The sequence below is a fragment of the Oncorhynchus mykiss genome, chromosome 11 (assembly GCF_013265735.2).
Source record: "Oncorhynchus mykiss isolate Arlee chromosome 11, USDA_OmykA_1.1, whole genome shotgun sequence".
Classification (NCBI taxonomy): Eukaryota; Metazoa; Chordata; class Actinopteri; order Salmoniformes; family Salmonidae; genus Oncorhynchus; species Oncorhynchus mykiss.
In genome coordinates, this window is record NC_048575.1 from 85,525,467 (window position 1) to 85,540,962 (window position 15,496).

Consider the following 15,496-nt stretch of genomic DNA (forward strand, 5'->3'; position numbering starts at 1 on the left):
ACCCCATCCCACCTCACCCCACCTCACCTCATCCCACCTCATCACACCTCACCCCACCTCATCCCACCTCATCACACCTCATCACACCCCATCCCACCCCATTCCACCTCACCCCACCTCACCACACCTCACCTTATCCCACCTCACCCCACCCCATCACACCTCACCCCACCCATCACACCTCATCCCACCTCATCACATCTCATCCCACCTCATCACACCTCATCACACCCCATCCCACCCCACCCCACCCCACCACACCTCACCACACCTCACCACACCTCACCTTATCCCACCTCATCACACCTCACCCCACCCCATCACACCTCATCACATCTCATCCCACCTCACCACACCTCATCACACCCCATCCCACCCCACCCCACCTCACCACACCTCACCACACCTCACCACACCTCACCACACCTCACCTTATCCCACCTCATCACACCTCACCCCACCCCATCACACCTCATCACATCTCATCCCACCTCATCACACCCCATCCCACCCCACCCCACCTCACCACACCTCACCACACCTCACCTTATCCCACCTCATCACACCTCACCCCACCCCATCACACCTCATCACATCTCATCCCACCTCACCACACCTCATCACACCCCATCCCACCTCACCCCACCCCACCACACCTCATCACACCTCACCTTATCCCATCCAGCTAGACGGCTGGTTTAACAACGAGCCTTCAAATATTCTCCACCTCTCAAAACACTCCCTCACATTGAATCAAAGGAAGCCAAAGACAGTTTGAACTTCTATGAACATTTGATAATATCTACACTACCGTTCAAAAGTTTGGGGTCAATTAGAAATATCCTTGTTTTTTTAAATATTTTTTTTTGTCCATTAAAATAGCATCAAATTGATCAGAAATACAGTGTAGACACTGTTAATGTTGTAAATGACTGTTGTAGCTGGAAACGGCAGATTTTCAATGGAATATCTACATAGACATACATAGGCCCATTATCAGCAACCATCACTCCTGTGTTCCAATGGCACGTTGTGTTACCTAATCCAAGTTTATAATTTTAAAAGGCTAATTGATCATTAGAAAACCCTTTTGCAATTATGTTAGCACAGCTGAAAACTGTTGTCCTGATTAAAGAAGCAATAAAACTGGCCTTCTTTAGACTAGTTGAGTATCAGCATTTGTGGGTTCGATTACAGGCTCAAAATGTCCAGAAACAAATAACTTTCTTCTGAAACAGTTGGTTACTTCCTGAAACTTCCTGAAACTACTGTCTGTCCCTCCCCACCCCCCATGGAAACTATTCCATGCAAGAAATTGCTAAAAAGCTGAAAATCTCGTACAACGCTGTGTACTACCCCCTTCACAGAAAAGCGCAAACTGGCTCTAACCAGAATAGAAAGAGAAGTGGGAGGCCCCGGTGCACAACTGAGGAAGAGGACAAGTACATTACAGTGTCTAGTTTGAGAAACAGACGCCTCACAAGTCCTCAACTGGCAGCATCATTAAATAGTACCCACAAATGCTGGCCTTCTAGGTAGAGTTCCTCTGTCCACTCTCAACGTCAACAGTGAAGAGGCAACTCCGGGATGCTGGCCTTCTAGGCCGAATTCCTCTGTCCAGTGTCTGTGTTCTTTTGCCCATCTTAATCTTTTATTTTTATTGGCCAGTCTGAGATATGTATTTTTCTTTGCAACTCTGCCTAGAAGGCCAACATCCCGCAGTCGCCTCTTCACTCTTGACGTTGAGACTGGTGTTTTGCGGGTACTGTTTAATGAAGCTGCCTGTTGAGGAATTGTGGCCATGTTGAGCCTGTATTCAAACCCACAAATGATGATGCTCCTGATACTCCACTAGTCTAAAGAAGGACAGTTTTATTGCTTCTTTAATCAGGACAACAGTTTTCAGCTGTGCTAACATAATTTGTGAAAGGGTTTTCTATTGATCAATTAGCTTTTTAAAATGATACACACAACGTGCCATTGGAACACAGGAGTGATGGTTGCTGATAATGGGCCTCTGTACACCTATGTAGATATTCCATTAAAAATCCAGCCACAATAGTCATTTACAACATTAACAATGTCTACACTGTATTTCTGATCAATTTGGTGTTATTTTAATGGACAAAAAATGTGGGCATTTCTAAGTGACCCCAAACTATTGAACAGTAGTGTATACATTTTTGTATTCTTGAGTGTCATTAAAATAAAACCCAAATTAAGAAGTCGACTGGGTGTTTTTTTGTGTGTGAGTCCAGTCTGTGTGTACCTTGTCGTGGTAGTGTGTGTGTACCTTGTCGTGGTAGTGTGTGTACCTTGTCATGGTAGTCTGTGTGTACCTTGTCGTGGTAGTGTGTGTACCTTGTCGTGGTAGTGTGTGTACCTTGTCGTGGTAGTGTGTGTACCTTGTCGTGGTAGTGTGTGTACCTTGTCATGGTAGTGTGTGTACCTTGTCGTGGTAGTTTGTGTGTACCTTGTCGTGGTAGTGTGTGTACCTTGTCGTGGTAGTTTGTGTGTACCTTGTCGTGGTAGTGTGTGTACCTTGTCGTGGTAGTGTGTGTGTACCTTGTCGTGGTAGTGTGTGTACCTTGTCGTGGTAGTGTGTGTACCTTGTCGTGGTAGTGTGTGTACCTTGTCGTGGTAGTTTGTGTGTACCTTGTCGTGGTAGTTTGTGTGTACCTTGTCGTGGTAGTTTGTGTGTACCTTGTCGTGGTAGTTTGTGTGTACCTTGTCGTGGTAGTGTGTGTACCTTGTCGTGGTAGTGTGTGTACCTTGTTGTGGTAGTGTGTGTACCTTGTCGTGGTAGTTTGTGTGTACCTTGTCGTGGTAGTGTGTGTACCTTGTCGTGGTAGTGTGTGTACCTTGTCGTGGTAGTTTGTGTGTACCTTGTCGTGGTAGTGTGTGTACCTTGTCGTGGTAGTGTGTGTACCTTGTCGTGGGCCTGTATCTCAGCTCCTTTCCCCATCAGCACATCGATTATCTGAATGTTTCCACAGCCTGCTGCAATCAGGAGGGGGGGAGTCCCGTTCTACCCACACACACACATGTTAACATGGGATCAGTGAATGTACACACATTATCCTGTACACACATTATACTGTACACACACACGGTGTTCTGAGCAGACCAGAGAAGTCAGGGTTAGTATGATAGTATAGACTGATTCCTTAACAAGGTGTTCTGCTGAGAGCTGGAGAAAAGATCAGACAGACTGTTAGTGGGATGATTAGATAGATGATTAGATAGATGACTAGATAGATGACTAGATAGATGAGAGGGTTAATAGGAGAATAAATGTAACAATTAAAAACATTATTACATTGGTTAACACACACACACACACACACACACCCAGAGACAGAGCTGTGTTCTCACCTTGTTGGGCTGGTTAAGGTCATAGCTGGTCAGTGAGGTCAGAAGGTGCTGCAGGCCAGGTACGTTGTTGTCGTTTATTGCATGGATTATAGCCTTCATCACAAAGGAGTCTTCCTCATCCTATTGACACACAACAGGGGGTTATTTAGTTTCCATCAGGTGTATGGTATCATGCCACAAACTCAGGTAACAGGGATAACATGCTCTAGTGTTATAGTAACAACAGGGGGTTATTTAGTTTCCATCAGGTGTATGGTATCAGAGGTTCAGGTAACAGGGATAACATGCTCTAGTGTTATAGTAACAACAGGGGGTATTTAGTTTCCATCAGGTGTATGGTATCAGAGGTTCAGGTAACAGGGATAACATGCTCTAGTGTTATAGTAACAACAGGGGGTCATTTAGTTTCCATCAGGTGTATGGTATCATGCCACAGGCTCAGGTAACAGGGATAATATGCTCTAGTGTTATAGTAACAACAGGGGGTATTTAGTTTCCATCAGGTGTATGGTATCAGAGGCTCAGGTAACAGGGATAACATGCTCTAGTGTTATAGTAACAACAGGGGGTTATTTAGTTTCCATCAGGTGTATGGTATCAGAGGTTCAGGTAACAGGGATAACATGCTCTAGTGTTATAGTAACAACGGGGGGTTATTTAGTTTCCATCAGGTGTATGGTATCATGCCACAGGTTCAGGTAACAGGGATAACATGCTCTAGTGTTATAGTAACAACAGGGGGTTATTTAGTTTCCATCAGGTGTATGGTATCATGCCACAGGCTCAGGTAACAGGGATAACATGCTCTAGTGTTATAGTAACAACAGGGGGTTATTTAGTTTCCATCAGGTGTATGGTATCAGAGGTACAGGTAACAGGGATAACATGCTCTAGTGTTATAGTAACAACAGGGGGTATTTAGTTTCCATCAGGTGTATGGTATCAGAGGTTCAGGTAACAGGGATAACATGCTCTAGTGTTATAGTAACAACAGGGGGTCATTTAGTTTCCATCAGGTGTATGGTATCACAGGCTCAGGTAACAGGGATAACATACTCTAGTGTTATAGTAACAACAGGGGGTTATTTAGTTTCCATCAGGTGTATGGTATCAGAGGTTCAGGTAACAGGGATAACATGCTCTAGTGTTATAGTAACAACAGGGGGTTATTTAGTTTCCATCAGGTGTATGGTATCATGCCACAGGTTCAGGTAACAGGGATAATATGCTCTAGTGTTATAGTAACAACAGGGGGTATTTAGTTTCCATCAGGTGTATGGTATCAGAGGCTCAGGTAACAGGGATAACATGTTCTAGTGTTATAGTAACAACAGGGGGTTATTTAGTTTCCATCAGGTGTATGGTATCAGAGGTTCAGGTAACAGGGATAACATGCTCTAGTGTTATAGTAACAACAGGGGGTCATTTAGTTTCCATCAGGTGTATGGTATCACAGGCTCAGGTAACAGGGATAACATACTCTAGTGTTATAGTAACAACAGGGGGTTATTTAGTTTCCATCAGGTGTATGGTATCAGAGGTTCAGGTAACAGGGATAACATGCTCTAGTGTTATAGTAACAACAGGGGGTTATTTAGTTTCCATCAGGTGTATGGTATCAGAGGTTCAGGTAACAGGGATAACATGCTCTAGTGTTATAGTAACAACAGGGGGTATTTAGTTTCCATCAGGTGTATGGTATCATGCCACAGGTTCAGGTAACAGGGATAACATGCTCTAGTGTTATAGTAACAACAGGGGGTTATTTAGTTTCCATCAGGTGTATGGTATCATGCCACAGGCTCAGGTAACAGGGATAACATGCTCTAGTGTTATAGTAACAACAGGGGGTTCTTTAGTTTCCATCAGGTGTATGGTATCAGAGGCTCAGGTAACAGGGATAACATGCTCTAGTGTTATAGTAACAACAGGGGGTTATTTAGTTTCCATCAGGTGTATGGTATCATGCCACAGGCTCAGGTAACAGGGATAATATGCTCTAGTGTTATAGTAACAACAGGGGGTTATTTAGTTTCCATCAGGTGTATGGTATCAGAGGTTCAGGTAACAGGGATAACATGCTCTAGTGTTATAGTAACAACAGGGGGTTATTTAGTTTCCATCAGGTGTATGGTATCATGCCACAGGCTCAGGTAACAGGGATAACATGCTCTAGTGTTATAGTAACAACAGGGGGTTATTTAGTTTCCATCAGGTGTATGGTATCAGAGGTTCAGGTAACAGGGATAACATGCTCTAGTGTTATAGTAACAACAGGGGGTATTTAGTTTCCATCAGGTGTATGGTATCAGAGGCTCAGGTAACAGGGATAACATGCTCTAGTGTTATAGTAACAACAGGGGGTTATTTAGTTTCCATCAGGTGTATGGTATCATGCCACAGGCTCAGGTAACAGGGATAACATGCTCTAGTGTTATAGTAACAACAGGGGGTTATTTAGTTTCCATCAGGTGTATGGTATCAGAGGTTCAGGTAACAGGGATAATATGCTCTAGTGTTATAGTAACAACAGGGGGTTATTTAGTTTCCATCAGGTGTATGGTATCAGAGGTTCAGGTAACAGGGATAATATGCTCTAGTGTTATAGTAACAACAGGGGGTTATTTAGTTTCCATCAGGTGTATGGTATCAGAGGTTCAGGTAACAGGGATAACATGCTCTAGTGTTATAGTAACAACAGGGGGTCATTTAGTTTCCATCAGGTGTATGGTATCAGAGGTTCAGGTAACAGGGATAACATGCTCTAGTGTTATAGTAACAACAGGGGGTTATTTAGTTTCCATCAGGTGTATGGTATCATGCCACAGGCTCAGGTAACAGGGATAACATGCTCTAGTGTTATAGTAACAACAGGGGGTTATTTAGTTTCCATCAGGTGTATGGTATCAGAGGTTCAGGTAACAGGGATAACATGCTCTAGTGTTATAGTAACAACAGGGGGTTATTTAGTTTCCATCAGGTGTATGGTATCAGAGGTTCAGGTAACAGGGATAACATGCTCTAGTGTTATAGTAACAACAGGGGGTTATTTAGTTTCCATCAGGTGTATGGTATCATGCCACAGGCTCAGGTAACAGGGATAACATGCTCTAGTGTTATAGTAACAACAGGGGGTTATTTAGTTTCCATCAGGTGTATGGTATCATGCCACAGGCTCAGGTAACAGGGATAATATGCTCTAGTGTTATAGTAACAACAGGGGGTTATTTAGTTTCCATCAGGTGTATGGTATCAGTGGTTCAGGTAACAGGGATAACATGCTCTAGTGTTATAGTAACAACAGGGGGTCATTTAGTTTCCATCAGGTGTATGGTATCATGCCACAAGCTCAGGTAACAGGGATAACATGCTCTAGTGTTATAGTAACAACAGGGGGTCATTTAGTTTCCATCAGGTGTATGGTATCAGAGGTTCAGGTAACAGGGATAACATGCTCTAGTGTTATAGTAACAACAGGGGGTCATTTAGTTTCCATCAGGTGTATGGTATCATGCCACAGGCTCAGGTAACAGGGATAACATGCTCTAGTGTTATAGTAACAACAGGGGGTCATTTAGTTTCCATCAGGTGTATGGTATCAGAGGTTCAGGTAACAGGGATAACATGCTCTAGTGTTATAGTTACAACAGGGGGTTATTTAGTTTCCATCAGGTGTATGGTATCATGCCACAGGCTCAGGTAACAGGGATAACATGCTCTAGTGTTATAGTAACAACAGGGGGTTATTTAGTTTCCATCAGGTGTATGGTATCAGAGGTTCAGGTAACAGGGATAACATGCTCTAGTGTTATAGTAACAACAGGGGGTATTTAGTTTCCATCAGGTGTATGGTATCATGCCACAGGTTCAGGTAACAGGGATAACATGCTCTAGTGTTATAGTAACAACAGGGGGTTATTTAGTTTCCATCAGGTGTATGGTATCATGCCACAGGCTCAGGTAACAGGGATAACATGCTCTAGTGTTATAGTAACAACAGGGGGTTCTTTAGTTTCCATCAGGTGTATGGTATCAGAGGCTCAGGTAACAGGGATAACATGCTCTAGTGTTATAGTAACAACAGGGGGTTATTTAGTTTCCATCAGGTGTATGGTATCATGCCACAGGCTCAGGTAACAGGGATAATATGCTCTAGTGTTATAGTAACAACAGGGGGTTATTTAGTTTCCATCAGGTGTATGGTATCAGAGGTTCAGGTAACAGGGATAACATGCTCTAGTGTTATAGTAACAACAGGGGGTTATTTAGTTTCCATCAGGTGTATGGTATCATGCCACAGGCTCAGGTAACAGGGATAACATGCTCTAGTGTTATAGTAACAACAGGGGGTTATTTAGTTTCCATCAGGTGTATGGTATCAGAGGTTCAGGTAACAGGGATAACATGCTCTAGTGTTATAGTAACAACAGGGGGTATTTAGTTTCCATCAGGTGTATGGTATCAGAGGCTCAGGTAACAGGGATAACATGCTCTAGTGTTATAGTAACAACAGGGGGTTATTTAGTTTCCATCAGGTGTATGGTATCATGCCACAGGCTCAGGTAACAGGGATAACATGCTCTAGTGTTATAGTAACAACAGGGGGTATTTAGTTTCCATCAGGTGTATGGTATCAGAGGTTCAGGTAACAGGGATAACATGCTCTAGTGTTATAGTTACAACAGGGGGTTATTTAGTTTCCATCAGGTGTATGGTATCAGAGGTTCAGGTAACAGGGATAACATGCTCTAGTGTTATAGTAACAACAGGGGGTCATTTAGTTTCCATCAGGTGTATGGTATCAGAGGTTCAGGTAACAGGGATAACATGCTCTAGTGTTATAGTAACAACAGGGGGTTATTTAGTTTCCATCAGGTGTATGGTATCATGCCACAGGCTCAGGTAACAGGGATAACATGCTCTAGTGTTATAGTAACAACAGGGGGTTATTTAGTTTCCATCAGGTGTATGGTATCAGAGGTTCAGGTAACAGGGATAACATGCTCTAGTGTTATAGTAACAACAGGGGGTCATTTAGTTTCCATCAGGTGTATGGTATCAGAGGTTCAGGTAACAGGGATAACATGCTCTAGTGTTATAGTAACAACAGGGGGTTATTTAGTTTCCATCAGGTGTATGGTATCATGCCACAGGCTCAGGTAACAGGGATAACATGCTCTAGTGTTATAGTAACAACAGGGGGTTATTTAGTTTCCATCAGGTGTATGGTATCAGAGGTTCAGGTAACAGGGATAACATGCTCTAGTGTTATAGTAACAACAGGGGGTTATTTAGTTTCCATCAGGTGTATGGTATCAGAGGTTCAGGTAACAGGGATAACATGCTCTAGTGTTATAGTAACAACAGGGGGTTATTTAGTTTCCATCAGGTGTATGGTATCATGCCACAGGCTCAGGTAACAGGGATAACATGCTCTAGTGTTATAGTAACAACAGGGGGTCATTTAGTTTCCATCAGGTGTATGGTATCATGCCACAGGCTCAGGTAACAGGGATAATATGCTCTAGTGTTATAGTAACAACAGGGGGTTATTTAGTTTCCATCAGGTGTATGGTATCAGTGGTTCAGGTAACAGGGATAACATGCTCTAGTGTTATAGTAACAACAGGGGGTCATTTAGTTTCCATCAGGTGTATGGTATCATGCCACAAGCTCAGGTAACAGGGATAACATGCTCTAGTGTTATAGTAACAACAGGGGGTTATTTAGTTTCCATCAGGTGTATGGTATCAGTGGTTCAGGTAACAGGGATAACATGCTCTAGTGTTATAGTAACAACAGGGGGTCATTTAGTTTCCATCAGGTGTATGGTATCATGCCACAAGCTCAGGTAACAGGGATAACATGCTCTAGTGTTATAGTAACAACAGGGGGTCATTTAGTTTCCATCAGGTGTATGGTATCAGAGGTTCAGGTAACAGGGATAACATGCTCTAGTGTTATAGTAACAACAGGGGGTATTTAGTTTCCATCAGGTGTATGGTATCATGCCACAGGTTCAGGTAACAGGGATAACATGCTCTAGTGTTATAGTAACAACAGGGGGTTATTTAGTTTCCATCAGGTGTATGGTATCATGCCACAGGCTCAGGTAACAGGGATAACATGCTCTAGTGTTATAGTAACAACAGGGGGTTCTTTAGTTTCCATCAGGTGTATGGTATCAGAGGCTCAGGTAACAGGGATAACATGCTCTAGTGTTATAGTAACAACAGGGGGTTATTTAGTTTCCATCAGGTGTATGGTATCATGCCACAGGCTCAGGTAACAGGGATAATATGCTCTAGTGTTATAGTAACAACAGGGGGTTATTTAGTTTCCATCAGGTGTATGGTATCAGAGGTTCAGGTAACAGGGATAACATGCTCTAGTGTTATAGTAACAACAGGGGGTTATTTAGTTTCCATCAGGTGTATGGTATCATGCCACAGGCTCAGGTAACAGGGATAACATGCTCTAGTGTTATAGTAACAACAGGGGGTTATTTAGTTTCCATCAGGTGTATGGTATCAGAGGTTCAGGTAACAGGGATAACATGCTCTAGTGTTATAGTAACAACAGGGGGTTATTTAGTTTCCATCAGGTGTATGGTATCATGCCACAGGCTCAGGTAACAGGGATAACATGCTCTAGTGTTATAGTAACAACAGGGGGTATTTAGTTTCCATCAGGTGTATGGTATCAGAGGTTCAGGTAACAGGGATAACATGCTCTAGTGTTATAGTTACAACAGGGGGTTATTTAGTTTCCATCAGGTGTATGGTATCAGAGGTTCAGGTAACAGGGATAACATGCTCTAGTGTTATAGTAACAACAGGGGGTCATTTAGTTTCCATCAGGTGTATGGTATCAGAGGTTCAGGTAACAGGGATAACATGCTCTAGTGTTATAGTAACAACAGGGGGTTATTTAGTTTCCATCAGGTGTATGGTATCATGCCACAGGCTCAGGTAACAGGGATAACATGCTCTAGTGTTATAGTAACAACAGGGGGTTATTTAGTTTCCATCAGGTGTATGGTATCAGAGGTTCAGGTAACAGGGATAACATGCTCTAGTGTTATAGTAACAACAGGGGGTCGTTTAGTTTCCATCAGGTGTATGGTATCAGAGGTTCAGGTAACAGGGATAACATGCTCTAGTGTTATAGTAACAACAGGGGGTTATTTAGTTTCCATCAGGTGTATGGTATCATGCCACAGGCTCAGGTAACAGGGATAACATGCTCTAGTGTTATAGTAACAACAGGGGGTTATTTAGTTTCCATCAGGTGTATGGTATCAGAGGTTCAGGTAACAGGGATAACATGCTCTAGTGTTATAGTAACAACAGGGGGTTATTTAGTTTCCATCAGGTGTATGGTATCAGAGGTTCAGGTAACAGGGATAACATGCTCTAGTGTTATAGTAACAACAGGGGGTTATTTAGTTTCCATCAGGTGTATGGTATCATGCCACAGGCTCAGGTAACAGGGATAACATGCTCTAGTGTTATAGTAACAACAGGGGGTCATTTAGTTTCCATCAGGTGTATGGTATCATGCCACAGGCTCAGGTAACAGGGATAATATGCTCTAGTGTTATAGTAACAACAGGGGGTTATTTAGTTTCCATCAGGTGTATGGTATCAGTGGTTCAGGTAACAGGGATAACATGCTCTAGTGTTATAGTAACAACAGGGGGTCATTTAGTTTCCATCAGGTGTATGGTATCATGCCACAAGCTCAGGTAACAGGGATAACATGCTCTAGTGTTATAGTAACAACAGGGGGTTATTTAGTTTCCATCAGGTGTATGGTATCAGTGGTTCAGGTAACAGGGATAACATGCTCTAGTGTTATAGTAACAACAGGGGGTCATTTAGTTTCCATCAGGTGTATGGTATCATGCCACAAGCTCAGGTAACAGGGATAACATGCTCTAGTGTTATAGTAACAACAGGGGGTCATTTAGTTTCCATCAGGTGTATGGTATCAGAGGTTCAGGTAACAGGGATAACATGCTCTAGTGTTATAGTAACAACAGGGGGTCATTTAGTTTCCATCAGGTGTATGGTATCATGCCACAGGCTCAGGTAACAGGGATAACATGCTCTAGTGTTATAGTAACAACAGGGGGTCATTTAGTTTCCATCAGGTGTATGGTATCAGAGGTTCAGGTAACAGGGATAACATGCTCTAGTGTTATAGTTACAACAGGGGGTTATTTAGTTTCCATCAGGTGTATGGTATCATGCCACAGGCTCAGGTAACAGGGATAACATGCTCTAGTGTTATAGTAACAACAGGGGGTTATTTAGTTTCCATCAGGTGTATGGTATCAGAGGTTCAGGTAACAGGGATAACATGCTCTAGTGTTATAGTTACAACAGGGGGTTATTTAGTTTCCATCAGGTGTATGGTATCATGCCACAGGCTCAGGTAACAGGGATAACATGCTCTAGTGTTATAGTAACAGCTGGATGTGACCCTGTATTAAGTCCCTCAGAAAAACATGTTCTGTACTGGGGAGGGACAGACCGAGAGGGGGGTGGGGAGGGACAGACAGACAGACAGAGGAGGATGGGGAGAGACAGACCGAGAGGGGGGTGGGGAGGGACAGACAGAGAGGGGGGTGGGGAGGGACAGACAGACAGACAAAGAGGAGGCGGGGGAGGGACAGACCGAGAGGGGGGTGGGGAGGGAAAGACAGAGGGGGGTGGGGAGGGAAAGACAGAGAGGGGGGTGGGGAAGGACAGACAGAGAGGGGGGTGGGTGGGGAGGGACAGACAGAGAGGGGGGTGGGTGGGGAGGGACAGACAGAGAGGGGGGTGGGGAGGGACAGACAGAGAGGTTGGGGAGGGACAGACAGAGAGGGGGTGGGGAGGGACAGACAGAGAGGGGGGTGGGGAGGGACAGACAGAGAGGGGGGGTGGGGAGAGACAGACAGAGAGGGGGGTGGGGAGGGACAGACAGAGAGGGGGGTGGGGAGGGACAGACAGAGAGGGGGGTGGGGAGACACAGACAGAGAGGGGGGTGGGGAGGGACAGACAGACAGACAGAGAGGGGGGTGGGGAGGGACAGACAGACAGACAGAGAGGGGGGTGGGGAGGGACAGACAGAGAGGGGGGTGGGGAGGGACAGACAGAGAGGGGGGTGGGAAGGGAAAGACAGAGAGGGGGGTGGGGAGACACAGACAGAGAGGGGGGGTGGGGAGGGACAGACAGAGAGGGGGGTGGGGAGGGACAGACAGAGAGGGGGGTGGGGATGGACAGACAGAGAGGGGGTGGGGAGGGACAGACAGAGAGGGGGGTGGGGAGGGACAGACAGAGAGGGGGGGTGGGGAGAGACAGACAGAGAGGGGGGTGGGGAGAGACAGACAGAGAGGGGGGTGGGAAGGGAAAGACAGAGAGGGGGGTGGGGAGGGAAAGACAGAGAGGGGGGTGGGGATGGACAGACAGAGAGGGGGGTGGGAAGGGAAAGACAGAGAGGGGGGTGGGGAGGGAAAGACAGAGAGGGGGGTGGGGATGGACAGACAGAGAGGGGGGTGGGGATGGACAGACAGAGAGGGGGGTGGGGATGGACAGACAGAGAGGGGGGTGGGGAGGGACAGACAGTAGTTTCAGGAAGTTTCAGGAAGTAACCAACTGTGTAAAGTTTAGATGGGTAAATTGATAACACTGATAACACATAAGGCAAATCACTAACCTTCAACAGGTATATGGGTGGGGAGGGGGGTTCTCTATACTATGACATGGTACTTCATAAGGATCTGACTAAACGTAGGGCACCACCACATAGGGAACAGGGTGGAATAGAGTTGTCTCAGATCTTACCAGTGGGTGTGATTTTTTGTAAGTATATGAATGTGTGTGTGTGTGTGATTTTGTGCATCTATATGAATGTGTGTTTGTGTGTGTGTGTGTGTGTGTCTGAGACAGGAGTTGTTCTTACCAGCGTGTCATCACTGCGAGCCACACTGATGTTGCTTCTAGACAGGAAGGAGCGAGAGAGACGGTTACACAACGAGATGAGGCGCACCGATTGCTGGAAGATAGGAGAGAAGAAACAGAATATTAGGATGGAGGAGACAAGACAACGAGATGAGGCGCACCGATTGCTGGAAGATAGGAGAGAAGAAAGAGAATATTAGGATGGAGGAGACAAGACAACGAGATGAGGCGTGTGTGAGGAATGTTAGTTTTCCCTAGCCAACGTGCTTCTACATCTGCATTGCTTGCTGTTTGGGGTTTTAGGCTGGGTTTCTGTACAGCACTTTGAGATATCAGCTGATGTAAGAAGGGCTATATAAATACATTTGATGTAGTGCAGTGAGCTCATCCTAACATGCTCAGAGCTCACTACTCCACACCCTCAGAGCTCACTACGCCACACCCCCAGAACTCACTACGCCACACCCCCAGAGCTCACTACGCCACACCCCCAGAACTCACTACGCCACACCCCCAGAACTCACTACGCCACACCCACAGAACTCACTACACCACACCCCCAGAACTCACTACGCCACACCCCCAGAGCTCACTACTCCACACCCCCAGAACTCACTATGCCACACCCCCAGAGCTCACTACGCCACACCCCCAGAACTCACTACTCCACACCCCCAGAACTCACTACGCCACACCCCCAGAACTCACTACGCCACACCCCCAGAACTCACTATGCCACACCCCCAGAGCTCACTACGCCACACCCCCAGAGCTCACTACTCCACACCCCCAGAACTCACTACGCCACACCCTCAGAGCTCACTACGCCACACCCTCAGAGCTCACTACGCACCAGAGCTCACTACGCCACACCCTCAGAGCTTACTACGCACCAGAGCTCACTATGCCACACCCCCAGAGCTCACTACGCCACACCCTCAGAGCTCACTACGCCACACCCTCAGAGCTCACTACGCACCAGAGCTCACTACGCCACACCCTCAGAGCTCACTACGCACCAGAGCTCAGTACGCCACACCCCCAGAGCTCACTACTCCACACCCCCAGAGCTCACTAAGCCACACCACCAGAGCTCACTACGCCACACCCAGAGCTCACTACGCCACACCCCCAGAGCTCACTAAGCCACACCCCCAGAGCTCACTACGCCTCAGAGCTCACTACGCCTCAGAGCTCACTACGCCACACCCCCAGAGCTCACTACGCCTCAGAGCTCACTACGCCTCAGAGCTCACTACGCCTCAGAGCTCACTACTCCACACCCCCAGAGCTCACTACGCCACACCCAGAGAGCTCACAACTCCACACCCCCAGCGCTCACTACGCCTCACCCTCAGAGCTCACTACGCCTCACCCCCAGAGCTCACTATGCCACACCCTCAGAGCTCACTACGCCACACCCTCAGAGCTCACTACTCCACACCATCAGACCTCACTACGCCTCACCCAGAGAGCTCACTACTCCACACCATCAGACCTCACTACGCCTCACCCAGAGAGCTCACTACTCCACACCCCCAGCGCTCACTACGCCACACCCTCAGAGCTCACTACGCCTCACCCTCAGAGCTCACTACGCACCAGAGCTCAGTACGGCACACCCCCAGAGCTCACTACGGCACACCCTCAGAGCTCACTACTCCACACCACCAGACCTCACTACGCCACACCCTCAGAGTTCACTACGCCACACCCCCAGAGCTCACTAAGCCACACCCCCAGAGCTCACTACGGCACACCCTCAGAGCTCACTACGCCTCACCCCCAGAGCTCACTAAGCCACACCACCAGAGCTCACTACGCCACACCCAGAGCTCACTACGCCACACCCCCAGAGGTCACTACGCCACACCCCCAGAGCTCACTAAGCCACACCCCCAGAGCTCACTACGCCTCAGAGCTCACTACGCCACACCCCCAGAGCTCACTACGCCTCAGAGCTCACTACGCCTCAGAGCTCACTACTCCACACCCCCAGAGCTCACTACGCCACACCCAGAGAGCTCACTACTCCACATCCGAGGCGCTCACTACGCCTCACCCTCAGAGCTCACTACGCCTCACCCCCAGAGCTCACTATGCCACACCCTCAGAGCTCACTACGCCACACCCTCAGAGCTCACTACTCCACACCATCAGACCTCACTACG

General features: G+C 46.6%; 1 protein-coding gene across 3 annotated transcripts in view; it reads right to left on the reverse strand.

The window, feature by feature from the left end:
• dapk1 (death-associated protein kinase 1) overlaps positions 1-15,496 on the reverse strand; it is a 206,557-nt gene that overhangs the window by 73,282 nt on the left and 117,779 nt on the right. For all 3 annotated transcript variants that reach the window (XM_036936598.1, XM_036936596.1, XM_036936597.1), the window contains 3 exons: positions 13,327-13,419; positions 3,376-3,495; positions 2,930-3,028 (listed from right to left, as the gene is read on the reverse strand). In XM_036936598.1, the coding sequence (XP_036792493.1) occupies positions 2,930-3,028; positions 3,376-3,495; positions 13,327-13,419 (312 nt within the window). The remainder of the gene's footprint in view (positions 1-2,929; positions 3,029-3,375; positions 3,496-13,326; positions 13,420-15,496) is intronic.